Here is a 20861-nt window from a genome sequence, read left to right on the forward strand (position 1 = left end):
TATTATCATGCATGAGTATCTTCAGGGGATTCCATCCCGTGAATTTCTATCTTTGTCTAACACACGCGTGATATAGTATTTTAGACATTTGAAGAAGTTAAAATCAAAAAATCAAAAATCTGGGAAAGTCAATTTCAAGTAGACTCGACGACAAATTCAGATCTGCTTTTAGAATTTTTACCGCTTCATTGGATCAATTGGTATGATTGGCAAAGTATCTGTCTAAAATTCAGAATTCTATGTCACGCGTGTGTTAGACAAAAACAGAAAATCACGGTATCGAATCCCCTTAACTTTCTCAAGACATTTTTTAAACGCCAATAAAATCTCCATAGACTGGGGTTTATACTTGTTGATAAATATAAATAAATTAATATTTAAAACTATACTGCTATCATTCTGTGTAATATTATAATGTCGTATTTTATATCGTATGCATTTTTAATATTAAATGTATATCAAGTATACCATTAGCATACCTACTATACCTATATTATGTAGCCATGTAAGTATTATTGAATGGTAATATATTTTGAAAAAATAAAATTGTCCTATATTGATGGTTTATATTAATATAAAATTACTACCGTCAAACGGGCCCAACTTGGGTCAGTTTTGAAATTCTATTGTAAATAACTTTAAGATTAATTTATCTAAAGGTATTTTCAATGTAACATTTTTTTTAGTTAAGGTTTGATTTATTAATTTCTGTTGCATTTAAACTATACAAATTATTCCTTCTATGTTTTTTTTGTATTTTTCTGCATGCCCCATGTTGTACTGAATTTCGACAACATGAGGCATTCACGTTTTTCTTATGTAAAACCTATTTTATAATTTACTTAAACCAACTTGGGGCACTAGATATATAAAATTTTTAAAAAATACTAGACAATTTTCTGAATTTAACAAATATATTTTGTACTTGGTGAATGTATATTAACAAATAAAAAAATATTCAAATGTTTGTATATTCGATTACCAGTTTTTCTCCGACATTTACCCATCTATACACAATTAAAAATATAATTATAGGTAGTGTTTAGACTAAACTGTATTAAAGTTAGTCACATTTAAATATAATGGACTTGTTTAAATTTGTCCTAGATATAACTTGGTCAACGGTTGAATAACAGTGGCCCAAGTCGGACTAAATAAGTTAAACGTAATTTACAGAAATTTATGCAGGATTATAATAATTTATTATATAGAGTAGTAAATTTAACACACATCCGAAATTCCGAACATATTTTTTATTATCAATTTGTATGTAAAACGTCTCATTCAATAAGTATTAATGTACGTTTTCGGACCTTTACAAAACGATAGATATTAAACATAAAATGAATTAATAAAAATTAATACTTTCTTTTAAAATTTGATGCTGCGACACTAATAAAGTGATTTTAAATATTTCTAAGATAACAACAGTATTCTTGTATTACATTAATTAATTGAGAAGAGACCGTTATGGAGGTAAAACTAAAAGATAATATTTTTGTCCCAAGTTAAACACACGCCCCAAATTGGCCAGTTTGACGGTATATACTAATATACTTTGCGCATATTCTAAATGAAAATATAAAATATTATAAAATATTTACTATAAATATTAATAATAACATATACCTAGGCATATATTATATTGGTTTTTGTCCTCTTTTTTTGCTGCCAATCTTCCCAAGCCAAAGAACAAATTTGAAAAAAAATTCGAATTATCAAAAAATATATTATAAGTATAGCTATTAGCTACTTTAATTTTATCATTATTTATAAATTGTATAAATTGTATTTTTTAAATATTTTATTTAAATAATTGGTATACAGTTAATTACTTTCGGTTATTTAATATTTTGTTACCAATTATAAGTATTATTGTTATCTGAAGTTAAATTATATTTATTTGAAATATTGAAAATTTCTAGTTATCAAGGTTTAAGTTCCTGAGAGTCAACTGTATAATATATTCATACACCCAAGGTCCACTGCCTTACAAAAACCTGCTTATAGCTTTGTGTTATACACTTATCTATTTTCATTGTATATATAATCTATATCTGGGATATCGTAATTTCGTAAATTTATATTTGATACTTACTGAATTTAGCATATAAATAAAATAATATATAATTAGGTATTAAAAAGACGTGAGAAACAATTTCAACAGCACAATCTACACACATGACAAAATCACAAAACTTAATAAGATAAATAAGATGTAATTTTCAATTTTTCCTTATTGGCCTTTCCAGTAGAAAATATTGAGCTGTATAGGTACACTTACTACGTGCACTACTACCTTATCTATAGACTATAATAATCGATCACATTCGTCGATTAGGTACCGCATGGATATCCACACTCGGGCACTCGCACACTCATTCCACAGAGATACAGTGGTGTTCCTAGACTTTTTATAGAGTGGAAGGGGTAAACTTCATACATTACTATGTATATAAATTATAAATACACAAATTACTAGGTAATGTTATAAAATATGAAAATGTTAAGAAAAAATGGCCACGGGAAGGATGACTGCCCTATTTACCCCTTCCTTCCTAAGGACGCCAATGACAAACTAAAAGCTTGGCAAGTTAATGTAAATAATTTACTCAAATTAAGTGAATAAAACATCGTCAAGTTAAATGTTCTGTGAATAGTGTGAACGCGTATAGGTACGCAAAACACGATACTAGTGTATACAACATGAATGCATAACGTACCTATTGAAAGTGTAATTTGTATGAAAGTTAATATTATATTATTAGTATGTCTATGAAAATAGTATTATTTTTCACAAATAAATGTTTTTGTTATATTATTCAATTGGTTTTTATATTTTATGTGATGTATTATAAGCCCGACCGCGACACAGCTACTTTACAGAAAGTATACAGATACTTTAGGTTTTTTTTGTTAAGTGGTGTAATAAAACCTCGTGAAGCAAGGTTTAGAGTTGAATATTTTCAAGCTTTTTGACAAGTTACTTCTGTTCTAGTGTGCCTTTACATATGAACTGACCGCACACATTGGGGATTGAGTCACTTAAATATTTTTTTAGTTCTACACATATTTTATTTCACTTGCCTATTTATGATGTATAGCCGAATAGATATTTGGTACAAAATATAGTATAGGAATCCTTATTCTTGCTTTACTACCTTTAGTAAATAAAATATATAATATAGGTATTTTTCAAATTAATGTAGTTTTAATATAAAATAATTCGTTTTTATGGCCATATAGGTATTTAGTATTAAGTCATTTACTTGTTTCGTTTTATTTTTAGAATCGATTATTAATTATTTATTATAATTTTTAAATTTTTTTAGGAGTGTCTTTTAAATCTATTATACAACAAGCAAATTTAATCTTTATTTACAAATTAATATATTATTAAAATTATACATGTATTAATGACATTTTCAAATCCAATGCTATTGGCAAAAAATAATTCAATCTACCTTATGAATCTATAAATAAATTACTATAATAAAGCAATTTTAATATACTATAGTAATTAGTAATATACAGGCAGACCGTCGCCGCTCAGAATCATTTTTTTTATGCATGGACTCATTATAGATATCATTCAACTATTCATGTTAAATGATTCAACATTGATGATATAGTATAAAATGATTCCTTAAATCATAGATTCTTAACCTTTGTTGGGCCATGGACCCCTTTTAAAGGATAAAATTTTAAAATATAATCACGACCCCCCCCCCCTCACCAAAAAATAAATAAATAAATATATCAATTGTAGATTCTTAACCTTTATAATTTATGTATAAATATATAAATGAATAGATATCATTTTTATTTTAAATCTATTTCAATGATAATAAATCTAAGACGTAATACTACAAATACTATATTAAATGATTGTGAATAATCACTTTTTCTTTAGTCAAAAACAAATTTTGATGTGAAATTTGCTGTTGTTTTGATTCCAATATCTTGGACCGTATTTATTTTTGGGTTATTAAAAAAAAACTCACAGCCACTCCGTGGACCCATCCAGAGTAACCATCTACGCGGACCCCCAATGGGACCATGGACCCCCGGTTAAGAACCTATATGCCTTAAATAGTTCTTAAATTTGATTTAAGTATTGATTTTATACTATAGAATCATTAAAATCTATGATTTAAGTAAAAGCAGTATATTTGTAGAAAACTGATGGATAGGTAAATAAAATACGCCACTGCAGGTAGACAAAAAAGATTGAAAAATAATATTTTTAAAGCGCCCCTAGAGCCTAAGCTAATTTTTTACAAATTAAATTTTAATAGTAGTAGATATTAATTATTAAATAATGTTATTTAATTTTTGAGTTTTAATAACACATTTGAGGTGGTGTGTGATACAGTTGAAGATGGAACATTTTCATTTCGTTTTTCCACCTTAAACGAGTAGTTTTCAATTTTAATCACTTTTTATACAATTATTATTATATAATAAAAATTATTATATCAAGTATTGATTTTAATTTTTTTCCTTATAGATTGGGTATTTTTAATTTTTTACTGCTATAGGGCCGCTAAGGATCTCAAAAAAGATTTGCCCCGAACATCTAAAAGTCTTAATCCCCGGCCCTTTATATATATATAAATATATAATCATAATATGTACATAATATTGACATGCAATATTGAATTCCAGGGACGTACTTAGAACCGTATTAGACCATTTTTTTTTTGAAATTTTTGAAAAAATAAACGTATTTAAAATTTATATATATTGATTTGTCACGGAGATACTATGGGTGAACTTTTTATAGCATATTGTAAATTTTAAGCACTTATATGACATCAGTTTAAAAACGTCTATGATTTATGTTTTCTACATTAAAACCTAGCAATTAGCATGATAAATATTATATTAAAAAATGTAGTGTGGCGATATGTTTTTAGGCCTTTGCCCTTTGACCATTTGAATTATTTGATTGATAGGTATTTTAATTTGTTGGCACTTGTTATTTAATTATTAATCAATGATTATAATATTAAAATATAGCTACCTATGAATTATCTATATCTATACTAATAATATTATAAAGAAGAAAGATTTGATTGTTTGTATTGAATAGGATCTGAAACTACTGAACCGATTTAAATGAAATTTGGTACATAGATAGTTTAGACACTGAGAAAGGACAGAGGATACTTTTTAATACTAAAATAGGGCTGTAAGGGGTTGAAATAGGGGATGGTATATATTATAACAAAATTAATTTAAAAAAATTAAATAAAAAAAAAGAAAGTAATTAGACATATTTTTAGTATTCTAGCAACCGCAACAACGTTAGCCGGATTAGCTATTATTAATATAATGTAAAAAAATCACGGTTTTCACCTGAGGTGACTTTTGCTCGGGCAACGCTAAGTGGGACAGCTAGTAGAGTATAAAATAACTATAGTCCATTTTTCATATTCTTAAGGTTGTAAAGGTTTTAGTAATACACTAATACCGTATTAGTGTATTACTGTATTAGGTTAATTTACAGGTGCCATTATAATACCTACACGATTACACAATCACTGTACTTCTGTACCCGATAAAATGTGTGATTCGTCATTTTATTTTACTTAATATCAGCTGTTGCCTGTTGAATGTTTTAACTGTTTTAAGTGAACTACCTACTTTAACGAGTTTTTTTTGATTTTCATTAAACACAATAAAAATACTCTTCTAGAATATGGATTCAACGATATTAAATAAGAAAATGTATCTCTTGGATGGTAGTTTTATCAGTGGTATAACACCTTATGTAGATATTGACAGTGTTATGAAACATCCACTTTGGGGATCGAATTTGCTTTTAAACAATGAAGATGCTGTTATTTGTGGCCATAAAGATTATATTAGAGGTAGGTAGTTATCATAAATATCAGTAAAGGATGGATGGTTTTTGTTTTATTTTAATAATTTTAATGTGTATTTTGTATTTACTTATTAATTATGTACTTTAGCTGGGGCTGATTTTTTGACAACCATTACATATCAAGCAAGCATTGGAGGCTTTCAAAAATATTTAAACCTAGATTATGATCAAAGTTTTGAATTAATTAAGAAATCTGTTATGATTTGTCGACGGGCAATAACAGAGGAAAATATAGGTACCTAACTATTGTATAGTTTATTGTTGTAAATCAAACATCACTTCTATATTATATTATTACTTACCTGCCTATAGAAGTAATTTATTCTATATTACTTTACTTATAGAAGTAGTATCAGTAAAATCAAATTACAAAATATTTTATGATTTTTTTAAGATACAGTAATTTACAGAAAGGAATATACAAATAATGGGATCTATTGGTCCGTATGGTGCATCATTACGCGATTGTTCAGAATATAATGGTAATTACATAGACACCATGAATTTAAAAGAATTATATAATTGGCATAAACCTCGAATTCAAGCATTGGTGGAGGCTGGAGTTGATATAATGCTCTTTGAAACCATACCTTCAGTCATTGAAGCTACTATTTTGCTAAATATACTGACTGAATTTCCAAATCAAAAAGCATGTTTATCATTCTCGTGCAAGGTAATTTTATTTTTACCATCATAATAAATAATTGTTATATATTAATTTAAGAGGTGTTCGTCAAACTAGAAGGCTTTCAGAAAATGCTGCTTCTCGCCCTGAACCAATCTGAAAAAAATATTAAGCATAAATGTATAATTAAATATATAGTAATTTCTGTAGCTATATACTATTCTACTGTACTAGTGAAGTTTTCTTATGATATAACATAATTAAAAAATAACTCATTGATGGTTCATGGTGAATCAATAGTTAGCTGTAAAAATAGATGATTTTATTACAAAAGTAGGACATAAGAAAAGAATGAAAATAGGTACAATCGTTGTTATATTTTTTGAGAAGTGTATTATGTTACGTCCAACTGGTAATTGATATAACTTGTATTAAACACTTTATAAATATGACTGAAATGTATAATGTTAGTTAAATAATTTTACATTATAAAATTAGATGTGCAAAGAAAAAAAATATTATTAAAATAAATTTTGTTTTAATAGATGACATTATTATTAGCAATAATGTAGGTGTAAAGTAAAGTTAAAAGATAAATATAATTTATAATTTATATATATATAAAAAAATTAATTGTTAATTATGATCAAGATGAGTAATTTTTGAGGAACCTCAGGGACCAACTATTGTACTGATATGTTTGGGAAATGAGTTCTCATTTCCCAAAAGATTAGTTTACCCTGAATTTATCTATAGTTAATTTAATAAAAAAATTAGTGAAAAGTTATTTCACAAATTGTATAAAAGAAAATAATAACATAAGTATATAGGTATTCTGAATCCTGATGTATCACTAATGACTAAAAATAGAATTTTTCAAAATTTCAATGTCTATTTAACAATAATAATGTATAAAAATAATAATTTAGATACATTTAAAAGTATATTTACTAATAATATTAGATCTATCACAAACATTGGTACCTACTGGCTACTACCCTAGCCTTCTGTGTATTATATTTGAGAATCGCTGGTCTACATTGATGTTTGTATAACCTTTTATAGGATGGCAATCATCTGAGTCACGGTGAAAAATTTTCAAGTGTTGTTGAACTGTTCTGGTCAAATGATTACCGTAAACAGTTAATTGCCATTGGTATGAACTGTTTGCACCCAAAATTTATAACACCACTTTTGATGTCTGTAAAGACTAAAAATGTTAATTTTATTGCTTACCCAAATGGGGGTGGCATCTGGGATGTTGCTCAAAATTGGTAATTTAATATTTAAATAAGTTATTGATATTATATATTTAAAAAGTTTTTTTTTTAATTAGTTTAATGTTTTCAGTTATGATAATACTCAAATATATAAAGTTTCTATTGATGATCTCAAAATTTGGAATAAAAAAGGATTGAAAATATTTGGAGGCTGTTGTAAAACTGATGCTAATGAAATAGCACGCATGAGAAGTTTAATGGATGATCTACTTTTATAATAAAATTTTAAATTTAACATTTATTGTTTGTGTGATTTATATTTTATATAATTTTTTAATTATGTACTTGATGTAAAATTTAATTATAGTTCTTTTTATATATTGCAGACATATTATTGTTCAACAAATGTATGTACGAATAGGAAATTATGTTATTATTAATATTATCACAGGATCTCTTATGGGCATAATCATACTTTACATTGCAAATCAGTAATCACAATAATCGCATGCTCAGAGCTGCAAACAATAATTTAGTCTTTAGTATTGCTACTACTACTTAAATACAATAGTTGAATAACTATATTATATGTATACTCTAAATTATTATTATCAACATTATTTTTGTATTTAATTATTTATATGTTCTAACTTTTATAGCTTATTGTATTTATATAATCATATCTATACCTTATTACCATATTTGTATACTATGTAAAATTGCCATTTTGGCGTTTAATAAACAATAATAATAATAATAGTATTATATATATGTGAACATTAGGTATTTCATTAAAGTAAAAAAAAATTAATATATAATATTAACATCGTTAGAATTTGGATTCCAGTGGCACAATTAGAACCAATAGAACCTTTAGACTCAAATTTTGAACTAATAACTAATACAAATGTATTAAATTAAATTTATCATACAATCTATAAAGGAATAAGTTATAGTGTACTTCTAGCTATGGCCTATGATATAACTAACAATGAATTATTCTAAATCCTAACATCTATAGGTTACTGCTTGTATTTAGTATCTACTATTATGTACAACTTATTTAGTCCAAATTCAACGCATTCTACAGCTTTTGGAAACATGATAATATAAGTTGATATTTTTATTATGTTTGGGTTTTTTATAATTTTTGTAGTCTGAATGATAGTGATTGAATGCAATGGAATATTAAAACAAAGTAACAAAAACAATAATTATTGTATTATCGCTTTACTAGCTATAATAAAGTGGGCGGTGATAGTCATATATACTATATAAAACACTTCTGGGTCTCGGCAAAAAAAAAATTGTTCTAAACGCCACTGCTTTTTAGAAAGTTTTGTTCTGCATATTGCAGTTTGTTGGACAAATTATGTACAATCAATTAATAATCAATGTAGGTAAATAGAATTTTTTTAATTTTAAAATAATTAATACTATATATTATTGTGTATAGATTTTTTTTTTAGTGAATACATACGTAGATATATTATTTAAGTACTATTAGTATTTAAAACTTAATAGTTTATTATCAATTATCCACTATAGGTGTGGAAGATATGATATTCTTAGTAGCCAGTGCCCACTAAGTAATTCAAGTTTTAATACATAATTGACAAAGAAGAATATGATGGACAAAAATCTCAGGTTTATACTGTTGACTATTCCTAAATCTAAAAGGCAGCAAAACCTAAGTGAAATGTTCGTAGCCAGACATTTTTGACGTTTCAACATTTTATTTTGATTAGCATTGTGATTCTTAATATTTTTTTTAGTTTTGAGAATATTTTTGTATTGTTATACGGACACGAGCCCGCGGTGTTTGATAATAGGTACTAGCACTTTTATTATGGTATTAAATAATTCACAATTTTTCTCAAAACTAGAAAAAATATAATAAATCATGAGATTAATGAAAATAAAATGCTAAAACGTTACATTTTTCAGAAAAATATACTCTACAAAATTGTTTTTAACTTTTTTACCTAAACATTAAATTAAATTAAAATATGAAATACGTGTAGCCTTTGTCCCTGTGAGTCTCATAAAATAACAAAATTATATGTTTATTATTTCAGGAGATATCGCAATGGGCGTAAATCCTCACGGGACTGTATATTGTTAAATACTATTTATAAAATATCATTATAAATGATATTTAATTATACATATTTATTAGTTGACATTTAGACTCTAAAGTAAACAAATTATATACATTTAATAAATTACTATAGGTAATCTAGGTATATCTAATTATATAACTGTTGGAATTAGAAAACAAATTAAATACTATAGAATTATCATAACAGTTAAATACTCCAATCATTAAATTCAGTGGCGTGCTCACAGGGTGATCAGGGTGTGATATCCTCCCTTTGGATTCTTTTGTAATGATTTATTATCTACATAAAAAAAAATTTACGATCTGTGACAAGTCAAAAATGATCCCCCTTTCAAAAAAGCTGAACACGCTACTGATTACATTAAATACCAGTTAGTAATAATGTCACACATACAACACAGATGCTTTGAGAGATGTCGCAATCAGTGTCTAGATTATGAGTAAAGGCTGCATCTCACAAAGTCACGACATCATCTATAAAAAATTATAACTTATAACTTTATAAGTTTTTATATCCTATCTTAATATCTTATATAAGTTATAAGACACACAAAAACGCGCTCAGCGCTCACGGCTCACTCAGTTTTTACTCTATTATTGTATAGTTGTATACACTACACTCTAAACTAAATATTAATGTATCACTATTGAAATTAAAATATTATTTCAATATATTTTCTTGTAGGTATTTTATTAACTTATAAAATATCAAGCAATTCAATATTCAAGAAGATAATAAATTCCGGTTTCCGGAGTGCAAATTCTACAAAATCCAAAAGGTAAGGTGACAATTTGTATTCTGTATTCATACATATCACGCTTAGTTTTAGGAAAACTCTCGTACCTACTAATCGTACTCACTATTCATCCACACACTAAGTCATAAAAAGTAATAATTAAGTAATGAGTAGAGGATACCAAATCAAACATTACCTATGCAAATATAATAATAGGGAACCTCAAATCATAACTATTAATATCATATTAGAGTAATTCACCATTCACCTTTATCCTATTTATTATCTTTTTTTTAGCTCATTACAATTTTGTGTACTAGGTATATAAAAATATAATATTGTAGATTAGCAGGGGCGGATCTAGAAATATGAAAGGGGGAGGGGCTAATTTGTATTAAAGAAAGACAAAATATATAATTTTAGTAAATATATACGTATGTATATTAATTATAATATTTTTTTAAATAATAAAAAGAAGGACGAATTAAGAAGTTCATTAGTCTTTTGAGTTTTTGACCAATCTTCAATTTTCATTCGCTTTTGCTTCTGCTGAGAAAATCTATTTATGACATCGTCGATGTCGTTGGATATTTCTTTATGTTTATTAAGTACTGCCAACAGTGCTAACTCATCATTCAGCCTGTCTTCTGTCATAGAAGATCTCATGTATTTTTTCTGTCTAACAGCAACATATAATATATAATATATTATAACACGTCCAAAGAGGAAGACTTAGCCCCTAGCCCCCCCCCCCCCCATCTTGGATCCACGCCTGTGGATTAGTTAAAACATTCGGCTGCACTAAGGCACGTAAATAAGTGCTATTTTTTTTGGTTGGGGAGATTAACCTTTTTCAGAATAGTAGAGGCATTGATTAAATATACTATATTTAATTAATGCTAGAGGCTTAAAAAATGTTTTTTTTATTAATTATTAGTTACTAAAATACGATCTTGGGGGGGGGGGCGATCGCTCTTATCTCCTTCCCCCCTAAATTAGGTGCCTGGCTGCACTATTAGCAAATCCTTATATAATATTATAATATATATTATTATATAGCTAGGCTTTAAATAGTTTAATTTAATAAAAAACCAGTTTATAAACGAATCGATTATTTAACACACGAGCGAAGGCGGGCAATTCAGCTAGTAGTTAATATAATAATTAATATTAAAATATTATAAACAGTCAATCGCCAACAAAAAAACATGTTTAACTACTTTATTACAGTGTTGTTTGTGTTTCATAAATCTTAATTGGTATCAAAGATTATCATAACTAAATTGGAATAACATATTTTTAAATCTAAAACAATAAGTATAACATAATAAGGCACCTATAAACATCATATGTTTATTCTGATTAACTAATAGTATTTGATAGTTGTTAAGAGTTATGTTTTCTATCAGTTTAGCCATAATATATGTACCAATAAATGGCCATGTAAATGTGTAATATTACTAATATTTATATTTATTTTAGTTATCTACAATATTTAATTATATATTTTTTTATTTTACAGAAATCGATTGATGTCAAGTTTCTCGTTGAACTAAATAATACTTAATCAGTAACTATAATAATACTTTAACATTTAATTGAAATTAGTTGCTGCATTACTTATTATATTTGTATTATTCATCAAGCAGATTCAATGGATTATAAATTTCCAAAGGAATTTATGTTTGGCGTTTCAACTGCCTCATATCAAATAGAAGGAGGCTGGAATGAAGATGGTATGCAAACTACAAACTTTGGTTAAATAAACAAAACACGAGTATTAACATATATTACTTTAACATACATAATATATTATACCTATTTGTCTTATGCCCTATATATATATATATATATATTTATATTATGCAATTCATTTATTCAATAATCTAATGACATTTTAAATATTACAGTTAAATAGGTACTATTTATATTTATTGTAATTATATTAATGTACACTGTGAATGATTATTTATTTTGGTTATACAATATATAATTATTTAAATTCTTTAGGAAAAGGAGAAAATATATGGGATCATTTAGTTCATACTAGTCCGGAATTAATAAGAGATGGAACTAATGGAGATATTGCCTGCAATTCCTACCACAAGTATAACGAAGATGTAGCACTTGCAAAAACTTTAAATGTAAGTATTTTTTTTCACTCAATTTATAATAAATTATACATAAAACATAAGACCTATGTATTTCACTATTTAGGTGAAAGTATATCGTTTTTCTATATCATGGGCTCGAATAGCACCATCAGGAGTAACAAATTCTTTAAATCTAGAAGGAATAGCATATTACAATCGCCTTATTGATGAACTTATCAAAAACGATATTATTCCAATGGTAAAATTTATTTATAATTAAAAATAATAGATAAAGTAAGCATTATAATTTCAATTGTCTGCAGGTTACAATGTATCATTGGGACCTACCACAATATCTTCAAGATCTTGGTGGCTGGGTTAATCCAATTATGTCAGATTATTTTAAAGAATATGCACGAGTGTTATTTACGTATTTCGGAGATAGAGTAAATTAAATAATTTGTAGAAAACATGAACTATCTTTACATTCTATACTCACCATAGGTAAAATGGTGGATAACAATCAATGAACCAATGGAGGCTTGTAAAGGTTATTCCATTAAAGCCTATGCCCCATATTTAAATTTACACAATACTGGTTATTATTTGGCAGCTCACACACAACTTATTGCACATGGAAAAGCCTATAGATTGTATGAAGAGATGTTTAAACCTACACAACAAGGTATATATTAAATGGTAATAAAGTTTGTAATATTAAACTCTTACATCCTAAATTGATCATAGGAAAAATAAGTATTTCAATAAATGGACATTTTTTCATACCAAAAAATGCCGAGTCTGTTGATGATGTAAAGACTGCTGAAAGAGCCAATCAATTTGAGGTAACAAGAATAGTTTGCTTAATACCTATATAATTGTTTTGTTAATTTAAATTAAACTATGCCTTTAGAGAGGGTGGTTCAGTCACCCAATTTTTAAAGGGGACTATCCACCATTAATGAGAAGATGGGTTGATAAAAAAAGTAAAGAAGAAGGTAGACCATGGTCAACATTACCAACATTTACAGAAGATGAAATTAAATTAATTAAAGGTGCAGGTTTAAGAAATAACATAATTATAGATTATTTATATGTTCCAGTTATAGAATTAAAATTTTAAAACAAGTGCTATTTGTTTTTTTAGGTACTGCTGACTTTTATGCTCTCAATCATTATTCTTCTCGTTTGGTTACTCGTGGAAGTGATTCAAATCCTCACTATAATCCAGACGCAGAATATGTTACTTCTGTAGATAAATCTTGGTTAAAACCATCTGTTGCACAGTGGCTTATAGTAAATGAATAAATCAAAATTATGTTGTATATATTATTAAAATCCTAATATTTTAGCCAGTACCCGATGGATTAAGACAACTTTTAATATGGTTAAAAAATGAATATGGTAATCCTCCTTTGATTATAACAGAAAACGGATATGGAGACAACGGTCAATTAGATGATTTAGATAGAATTAACTACATCAAGGTATTACTTTAGTATGACAATATGTAATTGACGTTATAATTTTTTTTTCTAATAGAGCCATTTAAATGCCATATTACAAGCAATGCATGAAGATAATTGCAATGTTGTAGGATTTACTGTATGGTCATTGTTGGATAACTTTGAATGGATGGATGGTTTTTCGTAAGTTATTTTATATTTGTCAACAAAAAATTCTTCTGTATTAGATCTGTGACAAATGTCAAGGATTCAATATTTTAATTTAAATATTGTATACATAATATTTAATGCTGTAATACAGTAAATTACTATTTTTAAATGTAGGTTTAACTGTTTTGTTTTTTTTCAGAATTCATTTTGGTCTAGTTAAGGTAGATTTTAATGATCCTAAAAGAACTCGTACACCAAAAGAATCATACACGTTTTTTAAGAATGTGATATCAACTGGCCGATTGATATATTAGTTAAACACCTTTGGCTTTAGCTGAATTATGAAAAACATTCAAATTTATTATTATGTTTATTCATAAATTTTTCATAAACATACCTACTGGTACTACTTTCTATAACAACTTATTATTGATTATATACAATTATAAAATAGCTTTAAGATTCATTTAATTTATAGTTATTATTAGGTGAGTGACTTATTGTAAAAATATGATAAAGTATAATATGTTGTAATGTGTTTTTATATAAAGTTTAGAATGCACGTTTTTGGATTTTCCAATCACCAGCAAATGTCATCCAAGATTTTCAAGTAAAATAATCAAATAAATATTAACTTAAAATATAGCTATCATTGTACAATTATTTTATCAAACATCCTATTGAATATGATATACTACGATTGAGAGAACTGTCAGTTTTAGTATTATTGAGTATTGTCAATAGAGCTATTTACATATTATACATTATTGTGTTTGAAAATAATTACACAATATAATACACTTCAAACAGATTTTCATATATCTTCAACATTTAAATTTCAACTAGTTTAGTAGATTAAAATATTTTGTTTTTACGAATAATTCCAAATTGTATTTATTTTTAAAATTAATTTTAAAGACAAATTTTATACTTATATTAGACTTGGTAGTTTTTTATTTTACCAATTTAAAATTTTACTTCAAGTTGGTATGTAAGATTAGGATATTAATATAAAACAATTAAAAAGAATAAAAAAAAAAAAACAGTAATCAAACGTACAATTTTACAGTATACCCCAACTATCTTCAAAAGCTGAACATATCTTAGTGCATGTCAGTGCGGCTGATAATGGATAATTACTTATCGCTACTGTTTGTTCAGCATAATCTGCTTTAATCTATAATATAATAAGTTTAATTTTGTTAATCGTTATACTCAATAAGAAATAGTAATCATAAATAAATTGCAATACCTGTCCATGAGCCATTGCACCAACAATAAAAGCAATTGGAGCATCTTCAGGAACAAGTTCAGATGGCTTAATAGGGTTTTCAGCAGAATAAGAAGTTGCCACTTTTTGACAACCAGCTGGTAAATGATCGGTGATTGGATTTTTAATTACTTTCATTAATTTGGCAGATGTTTCTGCTGCTCTTACACTAAATTTATGTAATAGCTGAACTAAAAAATTAATAGTAAAATAAGTTTTAATATAATGTATTATTTTATGTATTATTATGATAGTGATTATTACCCATTAGTCCTGCAAAACGTTTAAATGTTCTAGGGATTCGCGTTTGTGGATTTATTTCAATAAGAACATTATTTTCTGTATGAATGTATACTTGAAGTAGGCCAGCACGATTTAGTGGGCTGTCGAATAACATCAGTAGACATTGATGAGAAATGTCAGGTCTACAATTTCCTATCTCTCGACCGTTTTTACGTAATATATGTGAATGTTCATCAGGATTTAATAGTTCAAAAGATTTTCCAACCTGTAATTTATAAGGCAAATCATGGATAAAAATTAAAATTTCACATTATAAATCGACGTTTGAATTACTTTAACAGTTTCTAACTGTGCGTTTTCTAAAATGACAATTAAACGTTTTTCATTGTCGTCCTTTACTTCTTTGGCTTTTCTGGTCAAATCAAATTCGGTATCTTCGTCAGTGCGCCTACGTTTTTTACCCATTATATTTTAAACAGTATAACAAGAAATATTATAATAAATTTAAAAATTAATATTAATATTAAAGAACACGTGTTGTTGACTATTATTTAGGTATTATCACGGTATCATCATTAGCTATTATCACTAAAAACTACTATCTTCTAAATATTATCAACGAATGGAACCATGGTAAAAGTTAATTACGATATTGTCATAATCATGATGGATGAGTACAGTTCTGCTCCCAAGATAAGAGTTCGGCCTCTTGATAAGAAATTATAGCTGATAACCGAAATTAAGAGTTCGAACACTAACCTCAAATTAAAAAAATTAAAAAATATAATACTAACCACGGTCTTGGGTTATTTTTAAATACTAACCATGATATCATTCACTAACCACGATCTACAGTACCTAGTGCTTCTTAAACTTTTTTGTCGTGGGCCCTCTAAATCAAAATCATTAATTATTTTTCAAAATTACAATTTCACGGCCCACCAGTTATATAGCTACAGCCCCCAGTTTGAGAAGCATTGATCTATCGGCCTTAGATCCTCCAAGGCCGTAATATATAGGCGTGACCAAAGTGGCGTGCTCACGGGGGGATCAGTATGCCCCCTTTAGATTTTTTTGTAATGATTTATTATCTACACGAAAAAAAGGGAGGGTCTATGACAAGTCAAAAATGAATATCCCCCCTTTTAAAAAAGCTGAGCACGCCACTTCACGTGATAATATAACGTATTACGACTAATACGTAACTAGGAATCCGGATTTTGGGCTTTAAACTTTATCAACATTTTATTGAATAGAAAAACACACTTTTTTAATGAATGAACATTATTTTTATTCTTTCAAAAATGATATTGGTCTCAAGACGTCTTTTAGATATTTGTTTTGATAAAATAATTATAGACTATAGATAGACTACACTATTACAGTCTACAGTACATTAAAACCAGCTAAAATACCAAGATACCTAAACAGTTTTAAATTATGTATACATTTTAAATTCATTTTACCTATAATTTATTTATTTAAAGTATGTTATTTGTTCATTATATGTGTGCGTATAGGAAGGTAGGTAGCTTAGAATAGATATAGTTATGTATTTCGTAAATAGTAAAACAATTAATTTTCATTATAATATATTATAAACAATATTAAGTAATATTTTGTTAGACTTGAGCTTTCATTGAGTTTTCAGTGCTAACACTAGAGCTTATATAGCACTTATATATTAATAACAAGAAAAATATTTTTTCGGTTTAAATTTTTTTAAATATTGTAGTTTGTAGAGCTTCTTATAAAGATGTTCAAATATTTCCTGAGAGAGCTATTATATACGTTATAAATTATAATATACGAATTGCAACTATGGAGTGACCCTACTATTCGTACAATCAAATATATTTTAGAATTTATTGCCAATCTTGTAAAAGATACTTTCAATTTGTAATTAAATCAAGATATAAAAACATTTTTAAGAATATTTTGAGAACTTTTATAAATTACTATAAAGTAACCAATTCAGTGCCGCAACTACATATTTAGAGGGTCTTTCGTATGTGTATAAGAACAAGAACAAGTCATTAAAATGTATAAATTAATTTCTTAGCTATAAATATCTCATATACATTACTGAGACTAATTATTTTGAAAAAAGTAACCAAAATATTTAAAAAAAGTAGTTTTTTATTTTTTTATTAGGTAATAAAGCAATCACACATTTTTTTAAAGTTATGTTAAACTTTACGAATCTTTAATTCATTAAGTGAAACTCTAAAGGGTTATAATAAACCCCTATAAGGACTATTTTTTTATCATATTTCTATTTCTATTTCAATATTTCACTAAATAAATAATAAGTAACCCTTAACAACTATTATTAATTATTATAGATAATAATATTCCTTTCGACTTTCTCCGATTAATACAGATACAGTAAATTGACATAACTAGGTACCTTATATTGAGTTAAAAAAAGTATACAATTTAAAAGATAGAAGGAGTCTTTTAGGACTTTGGGCTCATGTGCAGTGCACACCTTGCATACTTGGCAGTTACGGCATTGCATGTACACATCTTTACACATGTCCTAGATGAGTAAAATTACTCACAATTTTCCTCCAGGCCTAAAAAAAATTGGGTTTTCCAAATATGAACGGGGACGGACGTGTTAGGTATAGGTAGTGTAAACTGTAAATACATATTAATCATAAGTAATTAATGGCGCAGGTGCCAGGTAGTGTCGTAATTAAAAAGTTGGTCCCCTGGTAGAAATACGATTGAAAACGGTCATTATCGTCGATACTTTTTTTACATCCTTTTAGGATTAGGATTGCGAAAGCTCAGTTTTTATTATTCTACACGAAGTTGTCAAATAGGTATGTAGTAATCTACAAATCCAACCATATACATCCTATCTTTTTAGATTAATGAAGAACATTTTTTAAGAAATGTTTACAAAAACGAGAATAGTGGATTTGGTAATTGGTTCAAAATATTTTCAGCATCATTCAGAAGTAGAAGGTGGTTGTATACAGCTAATAGTGTTATATTCAAATGAAATATATGGACATATGGTCATAGATTTTCAGATTATATTTTAAAAACATATATGTTGATTTCCTCCAGTTGTATGGGCAAACGAGCCATTTAAAAATCTTAGGTAATTTTTACAACAATATTGAACGTTTCTGAAAATATATTATTCTTAATTTTCATTTTTAGGATTACTAATGCCGCAGAAAGTTTCCATCAAACTTTAACAGACAGTTTTATTGCACACGTCCACCTATGTATGTGCGGTGACTGGTGATATATACATTACTGGAAACTCAGGCAGAAACATCTTTAATACACAATACAATTCAACTGGGTAATGTCCAAAAGTAATTCCTTATTTATTTTACTATGTTAAGGCATAATATAAAATCACCAAAGATAGGTTCTAATGTTTTTTAAATATATGTTTGATAGTGTAGTGACTACGTTGAAGTCGTTTAACATCAGAATTATTCTAATAGTAAGTATAGTTTGCTCGTTGAGAACATGTTGTGAAGTATATAATATATCTTTTATTGTTCTATTTATACCTACTTAATAGTTATTTTAATATTACTAAAAACCAACGACTGTTATTTAAATTTAAAAATGTGTAAAAAAATAATAAATCGAAGGGTACCATAAAATAATTGATAATTAGTGTGTTTTATGGGGTGCATGTAAATTCCATCGGTCATTTTTTACTACCCGCAGAACAATTTTAATTCCGTGGGTTTTTATACAAATTAAAAAATATATATATATAATAATCAATAATGATCGCTAGGTAGTTATTAGTTAATTAAAAAAAAGATAAAAATACAATTAAATCAAATATATAATATCAATAACAAACAGCTAGTTAATAGTAAACAAATTAATAATACTGTAATGAGTTAAAAATACAGTATATAGTTCTAATTTAATATTAGTATATAAAAATTATTATATAGTATTTAGATTGATATTCTTAGCTCATTACTATTTATATACATATTTATTAACGTGTAAATTTAATTCGGGGTGTGAATACGAGAGTTTTCCTTTTATGTAAAAAATGTGTGTTTATGACTATGCGTAGAGTATATTTTGTTAAATATATTACCTTAAATCTTGCAAATCTTGTTGTTTAAACTGAACCTCTCGAGTTTTGAATGGATTAGGAGTTAATGAAATACAAAAGTGAATTATGAACAATATTTTAATTTAACAAATTAAATATGATATATGGAACAGTGACAGGATATTGATCGGGTGTGCGACTGAGCTGCTAGGCCTATGAATGGCGGATTATTTAGGACATCTCGACGAAAGTAATTTCGGCGAAAGTGTAGATTGGCGAATGGACATATCAGCGAATGGATAAATCGGCGAAAATGCATTAAAGACAAATCTTTAAATAAACGTAGCACAGAGTTTGTTCGTAATTGAATACGTTATCAATGGGGATTGTACGGTTACAGGTTTTATTTTTAATTGTATTTTTGATCATAACGTTGTTATTTGTCCGATAACGTCATAACGATAACTTTCAGTCAAACCGTAATAATCGAATGTGTTTTTAAAGTTACAATCTATTAGTGATCAAGTCGAAATCAAACGGTTCCACGTTGGCACGTTCCATATTTGTTAAACACTGTGTTATTTTTTTATATTTCTTAATTCTTATGAATTATGAATACAATAAGTCAATGATGATTAGATCGAAATCAAAATTGGTGGACGAAAGTAATTATTATAGTCTACAGACAAATCATATAACGGGAAAATTGGACTAGCTAAATTAAAAGTGGCACACGTTGAGGCTGGCAAAGAAGATAAACACAAATTAAAATGGAAAAAACACAGAAAAACGAAGGTGGAAAATTATTCAAATCAAAACATAATACCATATTTAAAAAGTTTGGCATACAATATTGACTTTTAAGTTTTTACTAAATTTTAAATATTGACTAAATTATTGAATCATATAATATTGAATGTAAATTATTAAAAACACTTTAGCCGGTTAATCTTCGGTTTCGCCGATTACCCATTCACCAATATATTCGTTC

General features: G+C 27.0%; 3 protein-coding genes across 14 annotated transcripts; 2 read left to right on the top strand and 1 right to left on the bottom strand.

The window, feature by feature from the left end:
• The first annotated feature begins 5454 nt into the window (after positions 1-5454).
• LOC132929346 (homocysteine S-methyltransferase YbgG-like) lies at positions 5455-8492 on the top strand. Of its 4 annotated transcripts, none has more exons than XR_009662094.1 (6): positions 5455-5876; positions 5979-6125; positions 6301-6563; positions 7581-7789; positions 7852-8038; positions 8122-8492. XR_009662094.1 is itself a non-coding variant. In XM_060994651.1 (6 exons), exons 1-5 carry the CDS (start codon positions 5705-5707, stop codon positions 8011-8013), a joined length of 939 nt encoding a protein of 312 aa, XP_060850634.1. In that variant the 5' UTR covers positions 5491-5704; the 3' UTR covers positions 8014-8038; positions 8122-8492. The 4 variants fall into 4 exon arrangements, 3 of the variants coding, with proteins under 3 accessions (XP_060850635.1, XP_060850634.1, XP_060850633.1); XM_060994651.1 differs by having other exon boundaries at positions 5491-5876; positions 7866-8038; XM_060994652.1 differs by having other exon boundaries at positions 7852-8492.
• Positions 8493-10481: 1989 nt separating this feature from the next.
• LOC132929344 (myrosinase 1) lies at positions 10482-14948 on the top strand. Of its 9 annotated transcripts, none has more exons than XM_060994646.1 (13): positions 10482-10636; positions 12117-12164; positions 12241-12330; positions 12605-12738; positions 12812-12946; positions 13011-13133; positions 13192-13372; positions 13435-13532; positions 13601-13742; positions 13835-13983; positions 14040-14174; positions 14230-14336; positions 14503-14948. In XM_060994646.1, exons 3-13 carry the CDS (start codon positions 12249-12251, stop codon positions 14615-14617), a joined length of 1401 nt encoding a protein of 466 aa, XP_060850629.1. In that variant the 5' UTR covers positions 10482-10636; positions 12117-12164; positions 12241-12248; the 3' UTR covers positions 14618-14948. The 9 variants fall into 9 exon arrangements, with proteins under 9 accessions (XP_060850629.1, XP_060850628.1, XP_060850624.1 ...); XM_060994645.1 differs by having other exon boundaries at positions 10562-10636; positions 12244-12330; XM_060994641.1 differs by lacking the exon at positions 10482-10636 and adding an exon at positions 11679-12045.
• A 218-nt stretch (positions 14949-15166) lies between these two features.
• On the bottom strand, positions 15167-16378 carry LOC132929347 (ribosomal RNA small subunit methyltransferase NEP1). The gene is made up of 4 exons (XM_060994654.1): positions 16150-16378; positions 15838-16081; positions 15556-15764; positions 15167-15480 (listed from the first exon to the last, which is right to left on the bottom strand). The coding sequence occupies exons 1-4, from the start codon at positions 16279-16281 to the stop codon at positions 15367-15369; spliced, it is 699 nt and encodes a 232-aa protein (XP_060850637.1). The 5' UTR covers positions 16282-16378; the 3' UTR covers positions 15167-15366.
• Positions 16379-20861: the final 4483 nt, after the last annotated feature.

The sequence above is a fragment of the Rhopalosiphum padi genome, chromosome 4, assembly GCF_020882245.1.
Source record: "Rhopalosiphum padi isolate XX-2018 chromosome 4, ASM2088224v1, whole genome shotgun sequence".
Taxonomy (NCBI): domain Eukaryota; kingdom Metazoa; phylum Arthropoda; class Insecta; order Hemiptera; family Aphididae; genus Rhopalosiphum; species Rhopalosiphum padi.

Bases quoted from the DNA above. Each gene is read 5' to 3' on its own strand.
- LOC132929344 (XM_060994646.1), top strand. From the start codon at position 12,249: ATGGATTATAAATTTCCAAAGGAATTTATGTTTGGCGTTTCAACTGCC. The intron at 12,739-12,811 runs GTAAGTATTTTT...TTCACTATTTAG, and splicing joins CACTTGCAAAAACTTTAAAT to GTGAAAGTATATCGTTTTTC. The intron at 13,373-13,434 runs GTATATATTAAA...AATTGATCATAG, and splicing joins GTTTAAACCTACACAACAAG to GAAAAATAAGTATTTCAATA.
- LOC132929347 (XM_060994654.1), bottom strand. From the start codon at position 16,281: ATGGGTAAAAAACGTAGGCGCACTGACGAAGATACCGAATTTGATTTG. The intron at 16,082-16,149 runs GTAATTCAAACG...TATAAATTACAG, and splicing joins CACAGTTAGAAACTGTTAAA to GTTGGAAAATCTTTTGAACT. The intron at 15,481-15,555 runs GTATTGCAATTT...ATTATATTATAG, and splicing joins GTGCAATGGCTCATGGACAG to ATTAAAGCAGATTATGCTGA.
- LOC132929346 (XM_060994651.1), top strand. From the start codon at position 5,705: ATGGATTCAACGATATTAAATAAGAAAATGTATCTCTTGGATGGTAGT. The intron at 5,877-5,978 runs GTAGGTAGTTAT...TATGTACTTTAG, and splicing joins CCATAAAGATTATATTAGAG to CTGGGGCTGATTTTTTGACA. The intron at 6,126-6,300 runs GTACCTAACTAT...AGTAATTTACAG, and splicing joins AATAACAGAGGAAAATATAG to AAAGGAATATACAAATAATG.